Source organism: Eumetopias jubatus, unplaced genomic scaffold (assembly GCF_037043125.1).
Source record: "Eumetopias jubatus isolate StellerSeaLion01/CBP00866 unplaced genomic scaffold, mEumJub1_p1.0 scaffold_16, whole genome shotgun sequence".
In the NCBI taxonomy this organism is placed as follows: Eukaryota; Metazoa; Chordata; class Mammalia; order Carnivora; family Otariidae; genus Eumetopias; species Eumetopias jubatus.
In genome coordinates this window covers 92,006,694-92,028,635 of record NW_028274822.1, presented here as the reverse complement: position 1 = coordinate 92,028,635, position 21,942 = coordinate 92,006,694, and the positions used below count along the sequence as shown (strand labels likewise).

The 21,942-nt window shown below is 56.2% G+C and overlaps 1 protein-coding gene across 10 annotated transcripts in view; it reads left to right on the top strand.

Moving 5' to 3' along the window:
• RIMBP2 (RIMS binding protein 2) overlaps positions 1 to 21,942 on the top strand; it is a 162,651-nt gene that overhangs the window by 113,149 nt on the left and 27,560 nt on the right. For all 10 annotated transcript variants that reach the window (XM_028089021.2, XM_088019316.1, XM_088019314.1 and 7 more), the window contains 6 exons: positions 1,350 to 1,551; positions 5,324 to 5,469; positions 6,024 to 6,100; positions 9,738 to 9,847; positions 11,628 to 12,440; positions 21,032 to 21,183. In XM_028089021.2, the coding sequence (XP_027944822.1) occupies positions 1,350 to 1,551; positions 5,324 to 5,469; positions 6,024 to 6,100; positions 9,738 to 9,847; positions 11,628 to 12,440; positions 21,032 to 21,183 (1,500 nt within the window). The remainder of the gene's footprint in view (positions 1 to 1,349; positions 1,552 to 5,323; positions 5,470 to 6,023; positions 6,101 to 9,737; positions 9,848 to 11,627; positions 12,441 to 21,031; positions 21,184 to 21,942) is intronic.

Below are 21,942 nucleotides of genomic sequence, written 5' to 3'. Positions count from 1 at the left end.
GAGGAAGCGGAGAAGGGGGAGAAGCATGTCTACCGCTGTCCTCCGCGGGTCGAGGGCTGTTCCTGGCCGTCCCTCATTCCCGCACACACACCCATATTAAACCAAAGATCTACTGGATGCTGACTCGGTACCAAGCTCCGTTCCAAGTGCTGGGGACGCATCGGGGAAGCAGCAGACGATCCTGCCCTCGTGGAGCTGACATGTTAGCCGGGGACCAGGCAACACACGGAGTTAATAATGCAGCAGATGGGATTCTCCATTTATCATGGAGTAAGGAGCAGAGACAGGCAGGACTCCATCCATGCAGACGAAATGAGCCACCGCACCGCAGATCCGCAGTCCCCACTTTTCACGGATTTGGCAAACACTTACTGAGCACCTACTATGTGCCCGATTCTGTGAAAAGCCCTGAGGATGTATCGGGGAGGGAAGCAGAGAGAGAGAAGGCTTGGAGCTTCCCATCCAGTCTGGAGACAGACGAGAAGTAACCAGGGGCTCGCGTACCACGGGGGCGGTGAGCACCACGCAGAGAGTGCCTCGGGGGGAGGGGGCAGAGCCGACCCTCCACCTGTCCCTCCACGGTGCGTGCACCCAGCTATAGACAGTGCAGGCACTCTGGTCGCTGAGACAGAGCCCTGCGTCTGCACCAGGATAGGAAGTGTGGTCCATGAGCGTCTGGGGAAGAGTGTACATATCAAGCCAGCCAACCTGAGAGCCCGCGGGACAGCAACAGGACAGGAGCGGGGTCAGAAGGGAGCTGCCCTGGGCTGCCCCTTCCCTGCCATGTGTCCGAGGGAGCCCACCCCTCTCCCCAGGGCTCCGGAGACATCCCTGCATGTCTGCAAATGTTGCTGTGTGCTAACCAAATCCAGCAGAAAGAAATTCCTTTTTATTGCTAGAGCAGTGTTCCTTGGGACTCTGCAGTCTAGGGGTGGGCGCCCCCATGAGAAAAATGCATCAGTGGATTGGCAACTGAGCTGCCCCCCAAGTCTGGGCTGTGTCACCACCTCACACTCCAAATTTCAAACGGCTATGGCAAGACGTGCCAACCACAAGGGTCCAAGCTGAACACAGAGCCCAGAACAATCCACGGTTGGCTGGGATCTGAGTGTTTGTAGGGCTTTGCGGCGTGTGTGGTTTCCCACGTCCGGCCGGGGAGGGGACTTGGCCAACAGCCAGGCTGCACAGGATGCCTGGTTTTATCAGACGCTGTTCTCCCACGGAGGTGGGAGGTGGCTCGCCGCCACACACGCGTGTGCATGCGTGTGCACACGCACACACCCGTGTGCACACCCATGCACACACGCCTCCCCCACCCCTGACCGCGTGTCCGTGCCTCTGCCGTGCAGAGCAAGGTGCGGGAGCTGGAGGAGAAATGCCGGACGCAGAGTGAGCAGTTCCGCCTGCTGTCGCAGGACCTGGAGAGGCTCCGGGAGCACGCGGGGAAGATCGACCTGCTGGGTGGCAGTGCTGGGGCCTCCTTGGACGTCCCCGCGTCCGGCAAGCCTTTCCCGCAGTTCATGAACGGACTCGCCCCCTCCATCGGCAAAGGTGAGTGCCTGCCCCGCCCCTGCGTCCCGTTGTGGAGCAGGGATGGCCAGCGACCCCACAGCGGGGTGAGCCCAGTGCATGTGTCTGACTGCCTGCGCTGGACACCCGGCATCGCGGGGCTCCGGGTGACGGCAGGCCCCCAGCAGCCACTGGGCATGCCCGTAGCACCAGGCCCTGCTCCGAGCACTCGCGGGTGTCAGTCCACGTGCTCTTGGCACGGCCGCGTGTGGCAGGCAGAGAGCAAGACTGAGGCCCTTGCCTGGGTCACACAGCTCCTGGCAGTGAGCTGGGGAGCTCCCGCCCGGGGCCGTGAGACACACTGCTGGGCTGTGACCCTCTCCGCCTTCATGCCAAGCAGCCTCCGCGTGGGGACGAGGTCCTGCCGCGCGAAAGCCGGGAGGGTCACAGTGGTGAACGCCCACTCACGCTCAGGAGGTGGGGGGTGGGGGGCAGCACGGTTCGACCTTGCATGCTGGGGGAGGGATTTTGTCTTTGTATCTGGCTGAAAGACCACCGGGGTCTGCACACGGCCTCACTGAGGAGCTCCTGCCTAGACGCAGAGGGCTGCCTGGGCCGTCAAGGAGCACTTTCCTCGCCCAAGGGCAAGCCAACGAGTCACCCTGGTTGCCAGAATACCCGCCTGTTCAAAACTTGTTTTAATTAAGGGGAGATGAGTGTCAGACTCCCCCTTTGGAATTCCATAAAGGAGAGAATTTCCAGATTTCTTCCCCTTATCATCAAAACAGAGGATGAGGTTTCTTCAGTGGTTCATGATATTACAACAAAGCGACGCTGCCTGTATCTTGATAAATCACCTTTCCCTGCGTGGCTCCCGTTGGTGCCGTTCTTCCTGTGTCCCTCTCAGCCATTAGCTGGCATGTCACGTGGCTGTGAACAGCAGGGTGGGGGGCGGGAGGTTGGCAAGTCCCTCCGCAGCGTCCCGAGCACATGGTGCGCCCAGGCCGGCTCTGGGGCCTGCGGCTGCGATGTCAGCCGGCCGCTGGGCCCCACGCGGAATCTCCTCTCGGTGGGTGCAGACATGAGAAGCAGAAGCAAGGGGACAGAGGAATGGCTCGGACAGAGGTGTGGGGACAGGGTGACGAGGTAGAAGGTGACCCAGGGCTACGTTAGATCAGGCGGCCTCAGACGCCCGCCTCCAGGAAGTGACGTTGGGGCCATGTTGCCCGAAGGCTAAGGAGAGGCAGGATGGTTTCAGCTCTTACTCCGTGAGACGAACGTTCTCAGGGTGGGTGGCCATATGTTTGGCTGGTACGCATTTTTCAAGACCCCAACACGTTTGGTGACTCCCAGGACTCAGAACCGTGCTTAGAGCTCTGATGGCGACACGGGACGGTGACACGGTCAGATCCTAAGGGCAGAGACAGGATGCCTGCAGGATCCACGCAGGCCACGGGAGCGCCCCGTGCAGGCAGAGTTCCTGCCCAGGGAAGCTGTGGGGGATGCGGCGCCCAGGGTGGTCACATGGTGCCTCTGCCTGGCGCGCACCGGAGCCCCAGACCACCGGGGAAGACAGGTGCTCGGCACAGACCCCATGGGGCCTGGTCACGCTCCCGACCCATGCCACTGCGTTCGGGCCCTCGGCCAAGCTGCACGTGGCAGGCAGGCCCTTCTCCCCATGGCATCCTGGTCCTGCTGCATGAGCTCCTATGTGCAGAGTGTAGACGCGTTGAGTGTCCAGAGGGACGGCTCCAGGAAACGGGATATGATTCCTGATGGCGGGAGCGGGCCCTCAGTGAAAGCAAAGCCAGCAGGTGCTCGAGGCACCAAGACTGCTGCTCGGACCCTGGTGGACCAATAAATGGGTTTGTACCACGGTTTCCGGGCAGCCATCGGGAAGAGCCGCCATCCCGATGGACCGAGCTCACATAACGATGCGCGCGACCTCACCCCGCGAGGGGCCCCCATTGGCAGGGCCCATGCACGCTTGGCTTTACCCTTGCCGCACCGGCATCGCTGATGGATGCGTGGAGGAGAGCCCGCAGAGTCCCCCGAAGCCCTGCGGTCCTCCCGAGGGTGGTCCTCCCGAGGGCATTCTCCAACAGGTGGGCGCCCCGGGGGCCTCGGCAGCTGGGCCCCGCTTTCTTCCCCTGGGTGTGAGGGGAGCATGGAAGGGCCAGCCTGAGGCAGAGAAGGACTGTGGGCAGATGCGTGGCCCACCCGCTCTGCGTCCTCCTGCCCAAGGCCAGCCTGACCCGGAGGCTGAGGAGACAGTTGGGGGTTGATTGGGAGCCGCTAAGGGACCGCAGGCTGCGCAGTGGACCACGTCTGACGTGAGTGCAGGCCCCGCAGTCAAGTCCAGGTCGAATCTCAGGAGAGCAGCGCCCACTGCAGGAGGATTGCCTGGGAGCCAGTGAGGTCAAGGGCGCTGGCGGTTCTGACGGTTTTGCCTCCGCCTCACGCCGGCTCTGAGTGGGACCTGGACCTGGACCAAGGACTGGGCCGCGTCAGCCAAACGTGAACACGAGGAGACCCCACTGTGTTCATCTTGCATGGTCTGCGCATCCACGCTGCTGACCCCGGCGGTCATCGGTCAGGATGGCCAGGTGCTGCTGTGGCGCACCCCGACCTCAGGGGCCAGATCTGCCCCGCAGCGCTTGGGGGACGGGCTGCACTCTCCTCACTCAGGAGCACTGGAAGGCACAGCCTCTCTCTAGAATGTTCCATGGAAAGGAAAAGGAGGCAGTGGATCACACACCTGCTCACCTCCACTCACAGGGCGCTGGCCGGACCACCGTGGGTCAGGGTTCGCACCCCCCACGGCCCGGGGCAGGGAGAAGCAGTAATGCTTCGCACCTGCCATTCTGAGGCTTTTGGGTCACTTCGCACCTGCTGTACGCCGAGCACCTGCCCTTGGCAGAGGGGACAGATGGCGGCGACCCGGCAATGCCCCTGCCCTCCGGGATCTGACCCCCCCCCCAGCAAAGCCCCGTGTTTGTTGTGGCACCGAGTCCAATTTGGGGGCTCTCTCTCACAGTTCCCTTAATCAGGGTGAGCCGCGGGGCCCCTGGCGGGTGGGACACTTCCCGCCTTACACTGAATCACGTGGTATTTCCCAGCTGGGACACAGCAGGTCACATCTTCAGGGAGGCGATCCCGTGGTGTGACGGCTACAGGCAGAGGCCGGACGCGACGGGGGGAGATTGCGCTCCTGTGTTTCACGTTGGAACCCTAAAAATGCCTGGCCCTTTGGCCACTTCTTGTGTTAGTTAGGACTCTTTCGGTCATAAATGACAGCAAAGCCGACCTAAACTGGTGCGAGCCGGAAGGAACTTACTTGTCGTCAGGATGAGGAGACAGGAGGTCCAGCTCCAGGCACAGCTGGACTCAGGGGCTCGAACCACATCCCCAGGAGGCGGTTCCTCCCCACCTGGCGGCTCCCCTGCTATGAGCGCTCTGATGGGACCAACTTTCCTCCTGGTGGCAGTGTGGCTGCAGCGTCACCGAGCCTCCCAGCCTCCCACATGGCAGCCAGGGAAAGGGAGAGCCTCTCTCTCCACGACTCCCTTTAATTCCCTGTGGCGGGAACTTCCCTCCCCACGCGACACCACCGTTGCCCCCAAGCCATTCTCATGGCCAGGAGTGGGGTCAGGCTCGCCATGGGGACCCAGGACGGGGGGGTGGGGTGGGCGGATCCCAACACGGAGCCCCGAGGCTGATGCAGTGAGGGGACAGGCATGCTGGGGGGTCGAAGGACCCGTGTGTGCTGTTATTTCATCTGTGTCCTTGTTAAACTGTCTCGTGTCGTGGTCAGCTCAGGAGAGCACCGTCCGAAGCCGCGCCGTGATCGGGGACTACATCCGGCCCCTCCCACTTGCTGGTGACAGGCCGGAGCCTCCATCTGTCAAGCCCGCCTTTCTGTCGAGATCCGCTAGCCCAAGATGCGGGTTTGAATCAGACGTGAGTCCTGGTGTGTGTGCGGCTGGTGGCGACGCCAGAGTCCTCCCCCCTTCCTACCTCCTCCCTCCTCCTGCTTCTCCCTCCCACCAATCCCCATATCCAGCCTTCACTGATCCTCATGTCGCCGTCTCCATGCAGTCTTCCCGGATGTCTCGGCCTTGGAGCCCCGGGCACTGTCGGACAGGCGAGCGCGGGGAGTGGTGTCCGTGTCCTGGGGCTGAGCTCCTGTGAGCAGAGGACACGGTCACTCTCCATCTCCATGTCTTCACAGAAGCCTGGCAGGGCCTGGCACACACGCCCGGTCCACCCAGCAGGTCCCATTCCCTGCATCGGGGAAGACCCCGCCTCGGGTCCGCTCCTGGCGTGGGAGATGCGTTCCGTATAAATGTCCTCCTGAGTGACTGGGGGCCCACGCTGCGGGAGCCGCTCCATCTCGGGGCTGGTGTCTCACGGGAGCGCCACCATCTGGGGCAGGAAGCTCAGCGGGGCCCAAAGGGTTTCCCGTGTGCTCCTGGCACGAAGCGTAACTCGAACATTGTCTGTGTCTTTAACAGATGGATAATGAACGGAATTCCAATACCTCCAAGCAGAGATACTCGGGGAAGGTCCACTTGTGTGTCGCCCGCTATAGGTAAGCACGAAGCTCCGCTCTGCCCCCCTGGGCGTGGGGGGCCCCCCCGAGGAGGCCATGGGTCTGGGAGCGCTCCCCCGGGCCCTGGCCTGCAGGCACCAGCTCCACCAGGCTTGGGTGGGGGGGTCCTGTGGTGTCCACACTCGGTGAGAACGCACAGGCCATGGGCTCCGCACGACTCAGAGACGAGCGCAGAGCCACTGTGTCCCCCCCAATTCTCGACCTGCTTCGAAGGAAAGCATCCTGACGCCAGATCCTGCTAGGACAGACACAGCCGCTCAGGAGTTAGACAGAAACAAGCAGACAGGAAACACTTTGTCCCTCCTGTTCTTCACGCTCAACCACGACCCGGCCTCTGGTCCCAGGTGCCCCGAGTCTGTCTGCGGCACGCTGACACTACCCCCAGCAGAGCCGCAAGCTTCAGGCAGGCGGGAGTGACCGGAGGTTTAGCCCAGCCCTGTACCTTCCACACCCTTTGTTTTCTCCAAGGGGAGCCATTTGTAACAGCTGTTATGCTGATTAGCAGATTATTTTCTGATTAGCGATCCATTCACTTTGCCAATGAAAACCCACTTCTGCTGCTCAGATAACAGAAGGGTTTGGAGTCGCTCCCCGCTCCCCCGGGGCCACAGGCTTCTCGATTAGGAAGCCAGCCAGCCCCGGGGGCGGGCACACCCCGCTCTGAATGCTGGCTGCACCCCACATGACCTGCACTGTCCGTGGGGACACTGCCCCAGCCCTGGGAGGAGCTGCCGGGCCACAGGGTGCGGGGGGGGGGGGGGGGGGGGGGGGGGAGCCTGGGGGTAGGGCTCGACCTGCCTGTGTCACAGAGGAGGTGGGGCCATCCGGATGCTGAGCTGCGCTCTCCGAGCTGGCTTCCAGGGTCCTGAACCACATACCCCTGCCTCCCCCGCCCTGTGCCCTGGGCTTGCCTTCCCTCCACTCCCCGGGACAGGCCGGGGCTCATTCCGGGGACAGGGGCCCCGAGAGCCGGTGCACCCCGAGGACGCAGTCCATAGCAGCGTGAAACCAGGCAGAGAGAAGGCAAGAGTGACTGGCTGGTTTCTGCAGGACGTGGCAGCTGCCAACCACGGCCGGAGTGCACCGCGTCCCCCTAGTCCTGTTCCTCGATGGCGCTATTGACGGTTTCCTGGTGGTGCTTTGATGTCTGTGTGTTTTAGGCCAGAAAAGCCCAAACCGCAGCAAACTGTGAACAGCACAGAAGCTGGGCCCAGAGAGAATGTGGCAGATCCGAGTTCTCTAAATGTCCTTAGAGTGTCCCCAACGGGGCGCTTCTGAAGGAGAGGCAGGAGTTTGGGGGGTTTTCTGGCGGCCAAACATCGACATTATTCAACCAGCCTCTGGACAGAAGTTTCTCCAAACTTAGAACAGGAGAAGCCCTGCCCTGGATGTCGCTTCCCGTGGCGGCTGGTATACTCACCTCCCGCCGATGGCCGCCCGCTTGTCCCCACATCTCCTGCCTGCTCCCCAGCCGCCGGCCCAGAACCCCCACCCTCTGTCCAAACAGTTTTGCGGAGGCGTCACTCGCTCACGTGGGACACAAGTCACGGCGGAAAGTGCGCCGCCATGTCCGGATGCCCGCCACCCTCACCTGTGCCTCGCCCTGCGGCTCTGCCTGCTCCCCCGACCCCGCCCCAGCCCTGCCCTGAAAGCCACCATGCTCTCTGTGTCTACAGGTTTCCTGTTGCAGTCATTGCCCCCCCCCGACCCCCGCACGTGGGTGCGTGGCAGCGTTGGGGCCTTCCCTCCTTTCTGTCTGCAGATCAGGGCGCACGGGGTGCTTTATCTGTCCGGCCCCCATGCACTCCCTCCGAGTCCAGGGTCCTGCCTGGGGTGGGCTCTCCATTTGCACACGACGGCTGCCCCCCTCGCCCTCCCTGAGCTTGCAAATTCAGTGAGACACCCCGAACTGACCCTTGCCCTCCCTTCTCCCAGCATCAGCCCCCGCCCGCGGACCCGACTCAGTGCCCGTGTCCCCCTCCGCTCATCCTGACCCATGAAGCCTTCAGCCCCATGGCCCCTCACTCTTTGTGTCCAGGCAAAGCCCAGTTTCGTCACCTCCTGAGCCGCTCCCTGATCCAACGTCCTCACCCCATCTCCTCTGCCAGCCCCATGCACAGGGTGCCCCGAGGGTCTCCATAAAATGCAGGCGTGCTCAAGTCACACCCCACCTTAAAACTCGTGATACCTCCCAGCTCCAGAGATCAAATCCACACCGACGGGGACCCTGCCAGTCGTCATCCCTCAATGCTCCTGCATTCACCTCCAGCCAGGCTGGCTCTCAGCTCCCGGGAGGGACCCTGCTCCCTGCCCCAGGGCCTTTGCATATGCCACCCCCTTGCCAGACTGTTTCCCCACTTCCTCCACCACCACCCCCCCCAGGCTTTCACAGTAAACACCCGTCTGTCTGCTCCTGGTGCAGGTGGCCCCTGGCCATTAATGACTTCCGAAAACCATCAGCCCATTGCACAGCATTCCTAGACCCTGGGACCTGGTTAGGGAGCAGCAGAGCGACTTGGTGCCGTGAAATCTGCACAGGACGGGGATCAGGGGTCCTTACTCTGCTCCCACCCCCACGACTTAGGGAGCTTGTGACTTTGGGCCGGCACCTCATACCTCGCTCTGTGCTTAAAATTGGGAGAAGTAACACTTTCTCTGCTTTCCTTGCTGAGCACATAAAACCTGTCCCTGATGTATTGGTGAGCCTCCAATGCTGTCGGCGTGTGACCCATCACAGCGTCTCTACTACACGTTTTCAGGACACGGCTGTTACCTTTCACTACCAGGAATGCCATTTTACTTAGTGGAGCCTTTTCTGTTATTTAAAATTAATTTGATAATCCAAAATTCACCTACCATATATTTTCTTTGCAAATTGAGCATGATTGTAAAAAAAAATATTCATCCCAATATTTTGAGGACTTGAGAGGGTGGGCACTCTCATACCCTGAGGAGGTGGGGAGGGCAAAACAGTGCCTCCGTGTTTTTGCAGGACATTTTGGCAGTAGGCACCCTGAACGTTAAAAATATCCATGCCTTTGAGCAAACAAATATGCTTCCTAGAGATTTACCTTTAGGAAGAAATTGTGGAAGTGTGCAAAGATATGTTTAGAAGGATATTTGATGCAACGCTGTTCAGATTAACCAAAGGTTAGAAGCAACATCAACACCCAACGTTGTTGGGACATTGGTTAAGTGGCGTGAGTCAGTCTGTTCAGTGAAATACTCCACATCCATTAACAAGGACGCGATAGAATATTTCATGAGGCGGAGGGAGGGTCCCGCTCTATGGGAAAGTGTGAAAAATAAGCAGATTACTAAAAAGCCTATGTAATATGATTCCACTTCTGCTAAATAACATACACAGGAAGATTATAGGGTGCATGATCTTCTTTTTTGCTTCCTAATCTGAGCACGTGTCGTTGTGGTAGACGCGACAGGTAGGAGCAGAAAGACGGAACTGTCAATGTGTCATCCGGCTCACAGACCCACACGTACACCATCTTGGTCTGGGCCCGCGTGGGCGAGCGGGCGTGCGGGCGCAGGGGGGCGGGGGCAGGCGCCGCATTGGCCTCCACGCGGAGCATCTACTCAAGAGAGTCCTTCCTTCCTCCAGCTACAACCCTTTTGATGGGCCCAATGAGAACCCCGAGGCCGAGCTGCCGCTCACGGCGGGGAAGTACCTCTACATCTACGGGGACATGGACGAAGACGGCTTCTACGAAGGTCGGTTGGGGGTGCGGGGCGGTGGGCGCGCCGGGGCGGGCCGCCTGCCTGACCTGTTTGCCCGGGGCCCTGACAGACGGGCCAGGCTCCTGGTTACTCCTGACCCTCCGCCCTTCTGATGACGGAGGGGCGTCCTAGCCCCGGCAGACCTCGGACGTCCCCGCAGAGCTCCCCGGGCAGCTGAAGCACACACCCTGGGCTGAGGACCCTCCTGTCCCAGAGGGGCTGTCCTGCCTCTCCTACCTCACTGCACAGCACCCCGGGCTCCCCCAGCTGACCTCCTCCCAGCAGGACAGGTGGTGGCCTCCCCTGGCTCAGGGCGATCCCACCGACCTCTGGCTTCGGCTGTTGTCTGGCCCACGTCCTGCTAGATCCCTCCCCCAGCTTAAAATCGGGAAATGTAATCGCCCCCGTCTGGGACGCCTCACCCCTGTCCCCTCGTTAGCCTGAGGACGAGTTGGGGACAGCACCTGCAGTGTCACGAGCTGAGTTGCTCTGGACGGAAGGGTCTTGGTCTCTGCCCGTGATTGCCCTTGAGCAGAAGGACTGGTTCTTTCGAAGCCAGCAGGGTTCTCTGTCATGGCCCCATGGAGCCTGATTCACAGCGGGCTGCAAAGCTCGGGGGTCCACTGTCCATGAGGCGGGGGGGAAGCTTCCCTTTGGGTAGAATGTGGAGAGCGCGTCCCCACCTCTGGGCCGGCCTAGGGGCCACGCAGTGTGGGGTGGTTGCGCGGCGGGCCTTGCTTATATCTCCGTCAGCATCCTTGCCATCACCGCCCCTTGTGGGAGTGCCCTGGAGGCGAGCGAGGGTGGGCCATCTTGACACCCACACCCTCCATAGGACCAGGAGCAGAGTCAGGGTCCCCATTTATTCTGGGAGAATCCAGGTTTAATGGTCTCGTGCCCTCCTTGGGTCCATCACATGTCCCCCGAGGCGGGGGCCCCCAGTGTCGGCGCCCCCAGGCTTCCCCAGCCTCCTGCCAGGTACTGGGTGGGGGTTCCCTGTCCCACTGGTGCTGGAAGGTTGTCCGGACCGTGTCGTCTTGGAGGTTCCTCAAGACACCTCTCGGTTTCTCAGGCCCCTGCAGCTAATAGGCTTTGAGCCCAACTAAAAAGAACATTTCACACAACAGGAAGGGGCTCTCCCTGCAGCCGCCCGTCACTGCGAGAGCTAGCTCGATGACATTCTCTGACACTCGACAGTGTGGTCTGGCACCGCATGGATAATCTCTGCATCAGAGTAGATGGCGCGCTGGCGACCTCATTAGGACGTACACGGTGCCTTGCAAGGGGGGAGGGTCACCTTTTAGTTCCTATGCATATGCTCGCCCCAGCAAAGATGATAGGAAGACGGTTATTATTATTTTTTTTTACCTCCAAACCCCTCGTGTCATGCGTGTGTGTTGGTCTGAGACACTTACTGGGCACCTACTGTGTGCTAGGTGTCCCAGGACAGTTCATGTGATGAACAGAAAGGGGTCCCTGCTCTCATGGGGCATTAGCCCCGTTGGGAGGGTCGTCAATGCCCGTATGCAGGTAACTGAACGCGGTGGTGTTGGCTCATGATAAGCATTAAAGAGGAGGCCGCCCTGACTGATGGATTCAGGGGTGGCAGGTGGCAAGTCATGAGAGCGGGGTACTGAGGAAGGGACATCTGGGCAGGCTTCCGTGGAGACCTGTGGGATCCTCTGTGGTCCCGTTGCTCTCGCAGACAATGGGGCGGGGCCTTGGGGACCCCCGACGCGAGGGTTGGGTGCTCTCACTGTCCTTGTGCCAACAGGTGAGCTCCTGGACGGGCAGAGGGGTCTGGTGCCCTCCAACTTTGTGGACTTTGTGCAGGACAGCGAGTCACGACTAGCAAGTACGCTGGGCAAAGAACAGGACCAGAATCTCATCAAGCAGGCCGGCATCGGCTCGGAGGGGGGGAGCCTTGTGGACCTCCGCACCCCCGCTCACACACACGCCGGCGTCACGGACAATGGTGCGGGGACCCTGGGCGTGAGCATTGACGAGACCGGAGAAGACATCGTGCCTTACCCTAGAAAAATCACCCTCATCAAGCAACTCGCCCGAAGTGTCATTGTGGCCTGGGAGCCCCCGGCCGTGCCGCCGGGCTGGGGGACCGTGAGCAGCTACAACGTGCTGGTGGACCAGGAGACACGCGTGAGCCTCATGCTAGGGAGCAGAACCAAGGCCCTCATCGAGAAGCTCAACACAGCGGCCTGCACCTACCGGATCTCTGTGCAGTGCATCACCAGCAGGGGCAGCTCGGACGAGCTGCAGTGCACGCTGCTGGTGGGCAAGGACGTGGTGGTGGCCCCCTCCCACCTGAGGGTGGACAACATCACCCAGATCTCCGCCCAGCTCTCCTGGCTGCCCACCAACAGCAACTACAGCCACGTCATCTTCCTCAACGAGGAGGAGCTCGACGTCGTCAGGGCTGCCAGGTACAAGTACCAGTTCTTCAACCTCAGGCCCAACATGGCCTACAAGGTGAAGGTCCTGGCCAAGCCTCACCAGATGCCGTGGCAGCTGCCCCTGGAGCAACGGGAGAAGAAAGAGGCCTTCGTGGAATTCTCCACATTGCCCGCAGGTGAGCCCCGTCCTCCCGTGGGGCCCCGAGGGGCAGGGCTGGGGCGAGAGGGCTCAGGCAGGGAAGACGGTACCCAGATGGCACTGTTCTGGAAAGCCCCACGAGGGAGGGAGAGGGAGAGGGGAGGGAGAATACGTGGATTTTGTGTAGGGACCATGTTTTTGAAGCTACTTCTTCTCACACTGGCGTCTGCAAGAGGCCCGCCCTGGAAAAGACAGGACACAGTGAGGCCGCCCTCGGGGGCGTAAGGGGACGTCTCCCCCACAGCGTCCCTCCCGCGAGCGCGCGCTCGTTGAGTGGAACAGCAAACCAAGTGTCCGCACGCCTTCAAAACCGTTCTTTCTCTCTCATCGTAAATCACACACGCGGGTGAATTTGTGTAGAGGGTGTGAAATTCTGTTGTAGACGCTTTTCTGGGTTCTGGGCGCAACTGCTACGTAAAATCGTAGGAAATCGTAGCCCGCCGGGTCTGCTCATCTCCGAGTCACCAGACGCCCAGTGCTGCCGTGGGGCAACTCCCCCCACCTCCAGAAACTTCCGTGGTGCTGGTCTTGGCTGTGGTGCACCTTCCGAGCAGGCCAGCTGTGCCCAGGTGGGAGCCCGGACACCTGGGGGAAGAGTAGCCTTCTTGGAGCAAAGAAGGTCATTTTTGCAAGAATATTTGAGGGCATAATTTGTTTCCTCTTAGAGCCTCTCTTCGTCCTGCGTTACTCACGAGATCCCCTGAAATGCCCGTCTTTGCAGCCTCTTTGTTGGACTTCTCTCTGTGCTTAGTTCATCCGGCCCCACCCCACCTCATTTGTCGGTAGTTTTTACAAGCAATTCGTTTCTTCTCCAGGAGCACTTTTACCAGCTGCCTGAAGTCTTCCCTCTAACACAAGATGGGCCGCTCAATTTGTGATGGATTCACTTCTATTTCATTGTGTTCTCCAGCATTTGCCAAACCCATAACCAACTAGCGTCTGACCTACAAAGCAGCAATGTCATGGGCAGGTGGGGCGGATGCTGCCTTGGGGAGGGAGCGATGTCTCAGGAGCAATGGCCTTCTAAGGGGTCAGCACACTTGCCTTGCGTGATGACTTGATTTCCTGACCGGCCACGGCGTCAACTGTGAATACCGGGACAATGAAGACACTTGGCCCTGATGCCTACCATACAGTCACGTGGTCAGTGCTGGGGGGGTCAAGAAATGAGAAACACAAGGCACCGGGCTGGGGGCGGGGCTCGGGAGGGACGAGGAACCTGCATTGGGACCACCAGGTTGGGCTTCTGGAGAAGCTCACCATGAGATGGACAGGATGGGGGGTCCAGGTATGAGCCTAGGGCACGTCCCACAGGGTAGCCCCCCACCCCCGGCGTCCCGGGCCGTGTGCACCGCCCGAACACAGTGCGGTCGCTCCTCACGGCTCTGGGGGCTGGAAGTCCGAGGCCGAGGCGCCGCAGAGTTGGGGTCTGGGGAGGACCTGCGTCCTGGTCCACAGACGGGTCTTCTCCCGTGTCCTCGCGGGGTAGAGGAGGCGAGGGACGCCTGTGGGGCCTCCTGGGTGAGGGTACTGACGCCCCTCTGAGAGTTCTGCAGTCATGACGTCAGCCCCTCCCAGAGGTTTCACCTCCTGACACCAGCACCGTGGGCGTTCGGATTTCAGCATGAATTCTGGGGTGGGGGATGCAGACCATGTTCTGATGGTGGTGAGTGCAGTGAGGGGAAGGTCTGGGAGATCCTGCCCTGCGTGGGAGGAAAGGGGTGCTCCCAGACCAGTGCGTTCTGAACTCATCTCAGGTATGACTTGTACTGAGCACGCCCGCACGGCGGACATGAGAGCCACCCCCTGCTGGGCTGGAGCTGACAGAAGAGCAGTTCCAAGTCTCCCTTCACCCACAAACCCCTGTCCCTCAACTGTGATTTCACTTTATGTAGAAGCGAGAACTGAGGAAGATCCCAGACTGGTTTCAGCTCTGGACCATTGCTCTTCAGAACAACGAGGCCTGATAGCTTAATCAGCATTCCTTGTTGAGACTGATCAAAGTGCCAGAGCCAGGTGATCAAGAAAACACTAGTGACCCTGAAAGACTTAATGGGGTTTCTGAACACTTACAATTAGCTCAGGTTGCAACGCTAGCCCTCAGCAAACTCTGGTCTGGTCTGGTCACTCAACAGAAAGGCCGGAATCATGAATTCCAGAGTCCCCTGCCTTTATGAGAAGCCACTCACCCCCAAGGAGAAGGATCAGGTGGGTCCTCAGCAAGCCGATACTAGAAACAGGACGCCACAGGTGTGATCACAAGGTCACAGAGCTGCACGTCCCAGGGGCAGCTGTCAGCAGAGGGATGGGCAATGTGTGTGCTTTAGGGTGACATCAGCCATGTGAATTGTTGGGGGCAGGAAACGTGGTGTTTTCAGTGGTAGCCATTGTGGTACCTAAATTCTAGGGGTGGAATTTAAAGCTGGCATTCAGAAGTAGATTTCAAATCAGAATTTAAGATGATCTTTAGGGTTTGCAACACTGCATACAGCATCTTGTGAAAAGGACTTCTCCAAAGGGCCTAGACAAGCAAGGCACATCATTCCCACCTGACAGCTCCAGGATCCTGTGGTCCCTGCAGAGGCCAGGCCTGCCCACTGGTGGTGGCCAGACTTCCTCCCTCCAGCCTGGGCTAAGCATTGCCGTGTGCATCCCCCACCCTCCCAGTGCCAGGTGAACTGGATACTTGAATGAAGAGAGACGGGCTGGAATTTCTCCTGAGCTCTACTGTCCCCCTGCCTGCTGGGGTTGGCTTGGCAATTGCAGGCCCCGAGACTCAAGGCAGATCACGACCAGAAGCCTGTATGCAGAGTGCCCAGCGGCTGCAGGAAGGGCAAGCCACTTCCCAGATGGGACACGAGAGACCTATTAGTAGAATTCTTCAAATCTTCATACCCTTACTGGGTTTTGTCTGCTCAGTCTCTCCAGTTATTGAGAATTATTGTCTATATATTTCTAAATATATAATTTATTATATATTTTATAATATATATAATATATATATAGAAATATATATTTCTAAATATTGTCTATATTTTCCTCTTCAGTTTTCTCCTTTTTGCTTTATAGATTGTGAAGCTCCATTATTAGGCGCATACACATTTATTTATTTTTTTTAAAGATTTTATTTATTTATTTGACAGAGACCGAGACAGCGAGAGAGGGAACACAAGCAGGGGGAGCGGGAGAGGGAGAAGCAGCCTTCCCACTGAGCAGGGAGCCTGATGCAGGGATCGATCCCAGGACTCTGGGATCATGACCTGAGCCGAAGGCAGACACTTAAGCTTAACGACAGAGCCACCCCGGCGCCCTAGGTGCATACACATTTAAGTGGTTAGTTCTTGATGAATTGACCCCTTTCTCATAATGAAATGCCCCTCTTTGTCTCTGGTATTACTTCTTGTCTTGAAGTCTGTATTGTCTGACATTCATATGATCACCAGCTTTTTCATGCTGAGTGTTTACATGTTATATCTTTTTCTAACCTTTCAAATTCTTTGTATCTTTATTTTCAGGATGTCTCTTATGAATAGTCAATAGTCGGATCTTGGTGTTATAGAAATCTGACAATTTCTGCCTTTTAATTGGAATCTTTAGTTCCTTTTCTTTTAGTAAAATTACTGATATGACTTGGTTTAAGTCTGCCATATGCTCTTTGTTTTTCATTTATCCTGTTTTTTTCTTTGTTGATCTTTCCCTACCTTTTTGGGGAGAAAGGGAAGGAAGGAGTCAACTAAGTGTATTTTTCTATTCCATTTCCTCCTCTATTGACTTTTTTTGGCTATAACTCTTTGTATTCTTGCTTTAGAGATTGCTGCAGGGAGTAACACATGCATATTTAACTTATCAAAACTGAGCTTACAGGGGTGCCTGGGTGGCTCAGTGGGTTAAGTGTCTGCCCTTGGCTCAGATCATGATCCCAGGATCCTGGGATCGAGCCCTCCCTGCTTAGCAGGGGGATTGATTCTCTCTCCTCCCCACTCATGGTCACTCTCCCTATCTCTGTCACTATCTCTGTCTCTTTCTCAAATAAATAAAGCTTTAAAAAATTAGCTTACATTAATAAGATAATGTATTTACAAGGGAAGAATAGTACCAAGGTATAATTCCATTTATGCTCCTTCATTTTTACTATTGTTTTTATATATTTTACTTTTACATATATTGTGAACCCCTTGATACATTATCTTGCTTTAATTAATTGCTTTTGAAGAATTCGACAAAAATAGTCTTTTATGTTTCCCAATATATCTGCAATTTCCACCAGTTTTTATCCCTTTTTGTAGGTTCATATTTCCACCTGGTATGATTTCCTTCCAGCTCTGAAGACTTTCCTTTAGCATCTGTTTCAGTATTCTTTTGGTTATCTTAAAAAAAAAAAACTCATTATTTCACCTTTATTTAAAAATATTTTTTCTCTGGGCGCACCCAGCTGGCTCAGTTGGAGGAGTGTGCAACTCTTGATCTTGGGGTCAGGAGTTTGAGCCCCATGTTGGGTGTAGAGATTACATAAATAAATAAAACTTAAAAAAATATTTTTTCTCTGGATATAGAATTCTAGACTTTTTTTACTGCAGTACTGTGCAAATGTCATTCCCTTTCTCTTGACCTCCCCTATTTGTATAAGGAGTCAGTTCTCCTGTTGTCCCCTTCATTCTCTTTCAAGATTTATCTCTTTGACTTTGATGGTCAGTAATTTGACTGTAATGTGCCTAGGCTTACTTTTACTTCTACTTATCTTTTTTGAAATTTACTGATATTCCTGGATCTAAGGGTGGTAGTGGTAGTGGTTTTTCTTCAAATTTCAAACTTTGTATCCCCACAGACCTTTTCTACTTTAACTTTCACTTTGGAGAATCTAATTATACATAAGTCAGATTGCTTGCTGTTGTCGTACAGATTTATGAACTCCTGTTTATTTTTTAGATCATTTTCCTCATTGTGTTTCAGTTGGGATAATTTCTATTACACTGTCTTCAAGTGTATTCATTCTTTCTTTTGCAGTGTCCAGTCTGCTGTGAAGACTATTAAATGAAATTTTTATTTTGGCCATTGCAGTTTTCAATTCTAGGATTTTCATTTGGTCCTTTTTAAAATTTTCTTATCACTCTTGGAATTCCCATCTCTTCACCTACCACATTTATCTTTACCTATACATTCTTTAACCTACTTGTAATAATTATTTTAGTCTTTGCTACTTCCAACATCTGGGTCATCTGTGGGCCCACTTCTACTGACTGTTTTTCCTCTTGATTATGAATCATATTTTCTCATTTCTTTCCACATCTGGTGACTTTCTTTGTGTATTGGACATTGTAGATTATGCCCTAGAAAGACTCTGGATTCTGTTATCTTCATCAGTAACAGCTGTAACAACACCTCTGCAGAGTATTGAGGTTTAGTCTAGCAGACAGTTATATTTGTGACATATCTAGATCCTGTAGATGCTTGTTTTAGCTTTATTTGAGTAAATATATTTCATTTTTGCCTTAGAATGTGGCCCTTAGTCCTGATGTATGATCCCAACTTCTGTGAGATGGGCCTTCTGTGTCTCCAATGGAAAACTCAAGCTCCTCTAACTTAAAAGGATTTGAACTCCAAATTCTTCCTGTTAGCACTAGGCAGCTACCAGAATCAGTGCTGAACTCTATAGCTGTCTAGCTGTTTACTTTCCTTTATGTTGTTTGCATTCCTGCCTGCCCTGCACAGGCACAATTTAGGGGTCACCGAATAGTTTGAGGGGAATGGGCACACAGAGGTTAGGGATCCTCTTGCACTGGGTCTTCACTCTCTGGGGCCTCTCTCAATTTCTATCACGTCTGCCATCATTGAACGCCGACTTCTAACTCCACAATCCAGCAAGACCACCACTTCCTGCTTGGACTCTATCTCTCGTACAAGTAAGCTGGGCAGTGTCCTAAGGGAGAATAAAAAGGAATTTGGTTAAGTGTCAGATTTGCTAATTTGTTTGCCTCCTTTCAAGGCACAGATCACATGCCGTCCACTTTCCCTCTACCTCATAGTGTGGGATGAATCACACGGGGCATGTTCACGGGAGGCTTTTGGAAATGGCTCAAGGTGCTTCTTTCCACCACGAGGCATGGCTGCTTTTCTCATTGCTGGGTGTTCTTCATCAGCAAAGGAGAGTGACCTGGCTCTGACAAGAACCACTGATTGCTTTCATCTTATGAATGCTACCAGGCCATGAGGACAGTGTTGAGGAGATAGGGGGACGTGGTACCCCACAGGTCTCCAAGAGTCCTGGCAGCAGTTTAGCTCTGAGTGGATGAGGGCCTATATGATCTGTCCCATACTCTGAGGGGCAAGTCCACCATGGTGACCAATCACAGGGAAGGGAGGCAGACGGCACTCAAGGTCGATGCAGCTAGCAGTGCTTAGGAAGGAACAGCCCTACTCAGAGACAGAAAACAGAATCATCATCACTAAATCCCCAGAGTCTGGTCAAACACAACAGCCACCAAAACAAGTGGTCCCCACTAAAAGGATTATGCTCTCCAGAAAGGTCTTCCACTTCTGATATAGAGGGTGGAGATTTCAGGATCTTTTATGGGAGTGTGAGGAGTCCAGTGCCTTTGGAATCAAGTTGAAACAAATAATAACAATAATTAGCATATAAATGGCACTTACTCTGAGCCCATGTACTGTTACAAGCACTTTATCTACATTTTAGTTCATTTAATCTCATGCTTGATGAAGTTGGCTGTACTGATGATTTATTGTATGTTAGAAGCCATGATTTCTCAGAAGCTTGCTCATGATTGGATCTGATGCAGATATTCCTGATGGGCAGCTCTCTTCCAGTGATGATTTGGGGACCCAGGCATGTCCATCTTGTAGTTTCGCCATTTCTACTCTGTGGCTTCTGAGGTTGCCTCCAGGGGTCATCTCCTTCCCAACCAGAGGGGGAAGGACCTTATAGGTTCACCTGTGGAGCTTTTGGTGGGCTAGCCTGGACATGGCACCCATCACTTCTGCCCTGTTCTGTCAGGAGTCAGCCACAGGGGCCACATCTTACTGAGAGGGAAGTTTAGAAACTGAGCACGGCTGTCTGAGCAGGAGTAAAATAATAATACAGTGATGATGTTTTAGTGAGTACATAGCCGTTGTTGCCAACAGGCTCTGTATCGTGTCTATTTTATAGATAAGGTAACTAAATAAAAGACAGTTGTCCAAGGTCCCATGTCAGTAACTGGCAGATCTGGGGCTTGAACCTGGGCAGGCAGGCTCCAGTGTCCACTTTCTTATCACGTCCTATCCTGCCTCTGATTTGTTTGCATTTCTAGGATGATAGAACTGGTTGTCTTGGTTATAAGGCAAAGGCCTGGTATCCAGCAGTAGCCAAGTCAGTGCTGAGCAGGTGAGTGGATGGGGGAATCATGAAGGAAAGGACATCTGCTCTCTGAGTCCGACTCTAAACACACCTTTCTTTGGCAATACATCACCTTTAAATTAACTATACAGGTAGAATTTCACTTCTGAGCCAGGTTGTGAAGATGTTTTGAAGACTTTTATCATGGCATGTTATTAAGAGTGGAGTCATTACGTGCCTTTGCAAATGGGCTACAGGGAAGTGTGGGTGTGAATCCTGCTTCCGGCACTGAATAGCTGAGTGACTTCCCTTGAACCTCAATCTCCTCACATGCAAAGTGGGGGTGTGCTGCGATCACAGGCCTGTGTGAGGATCCCGTGGTGGAAAGTACACAGCAAGGAGAAGCATGTGGCCCGCAGAGAATCCTCCGTAGACAGCTGCCCACCCCCCCCAGAAATGAATACCTTGGGGGAGCAAATGTGGGGCTCCGAGCCTTCCTCCTGGAAGTTATAAATATGTTCTTTTCCAAATGAAATGCCACGTTCAAACAGAAGGATGTGGAAGTGTGCACAGACCTCGAGGAAAGGGTGGTGGGCAGCACAGGCCATCCTGCTGTCCCTGGGAGCCTCCAGATGACCAGGGCCACAGCCACGGCCTCCGTGCCACGCGAACTGGCTGCTCACGACCCACGGCACATGCAGACTGGCCACGGCGCAAGAGAAGTGTTTGCTGGTGCAGCTGGGAAGCCTGTGTGCGGAGCTAGATTTTCAGGGCCAGATGCTGTCCTCAGACCCGTCTCTCTTGGCGCTCAGCTCTGTCCCCTCCCACACGCGGTCCACCCCTACCTTCTCTCAAGTCCATGAACAGACGGAGGGAGGAAAGAGAGCAGCAGCAAGGAGGGGAGAAGGGAGGGAGGAATCTCTCTCTGCCAGTCGCTGGGCTCGCCTGCGTGCGTCCTGAGCCAATCCCACCGCCCAGTAATGACGTCCGCGCTCGCGGACTGGGAACGGGGCGCAGGTGGTCGCAGGCGGCAGAACAACGCCCAGGTGAGCTGCGGGCCGCGGTTCACGCCGGGAGCTGCCACCCTCCAGCAGCCCTGCCTTCCCATGTGGTGCGTGTTCTCGCCCGCTGCCCTGGCCACCCGGCCCAGAGCACGCCTTCCAGGTGAGAGCAGTGAGCTTCCCCGGCCGCTCACCTGCCAGAGGGCCGTGCCCTGAAAGCGCTTTCTGTGCCTCCAGGCCCTCCGGCGCCCCCCCAAGATGTCACTGTCCACGCCGGGGCCACCCCAGCCACTGTCCAGGTCTCCTGGAAGCCGCCCGCCCTGACAACCGCCGGGCTGTCCAATGGGGCCAACGTGTCTGGCTACGGCGTGTATGCAAAAGGGCAGAGGGTGAGTTCTGGGTGGGGGATCGCGCGGGGACTGGCCAGGGACTGGCCTGCACCTGCTCCTGGAAGGGTGAGGCAGGGGGTGGGGGGCATTCCTCTCTTCCCTCTCTCCACCCCCAAGATACACCGGCACGTCCTGAGCAGCACCTTCAGCGGCGCCCAGGGCCCCCACCCCGGCAGAACACAGCCCCCTTCTCTCCTGTGGCTTCTCCTTTCCAGAATTCTCTCTACCCACCTCCCACGCCACTGCTGCTCTGCCCCGGGCGGTTCCTGTTCTCCCCTCAGTACTGAAAACTCGCCTCTTGACCCCACAAAGTTAGCCCCCCAGTGGATGACGGGCTCATAAACTCAACCGGCTGTTGTTGAGAAGATGGTACCACCAGCCAAAGGGGAGGGGGGCCATCTGCACATCAACACACAGCGGGCCTGGCTCCCAGAGACCCTGTGTCCTTAATGCCCACCGTAGGGACCCCGTACCAGCCCCAGCCCCGCCCTGGCACATGACACACAGACGGGGGGACGCTTGGAGGAGCTGCTGTCCATCCTCCCACCCCCTCCTGTTCCCCCAGAGGAGCCAGGGCTGATACATCAGATGTAAGTGCCTATCTGAGCTCCTCCTGCCTGGTCCCCGGGAGTTGCCACCTGCAGGGGCATGCTTCCTTGGCTCCCCCTCCTCCCCCGGGACTCCCCCGTGCTCCCCTCCTCCCCCGGGACTCCTCCGTGCTCCCCCTCCTCCCCCGGGACTCCCCTTGCCCTCTTCCTC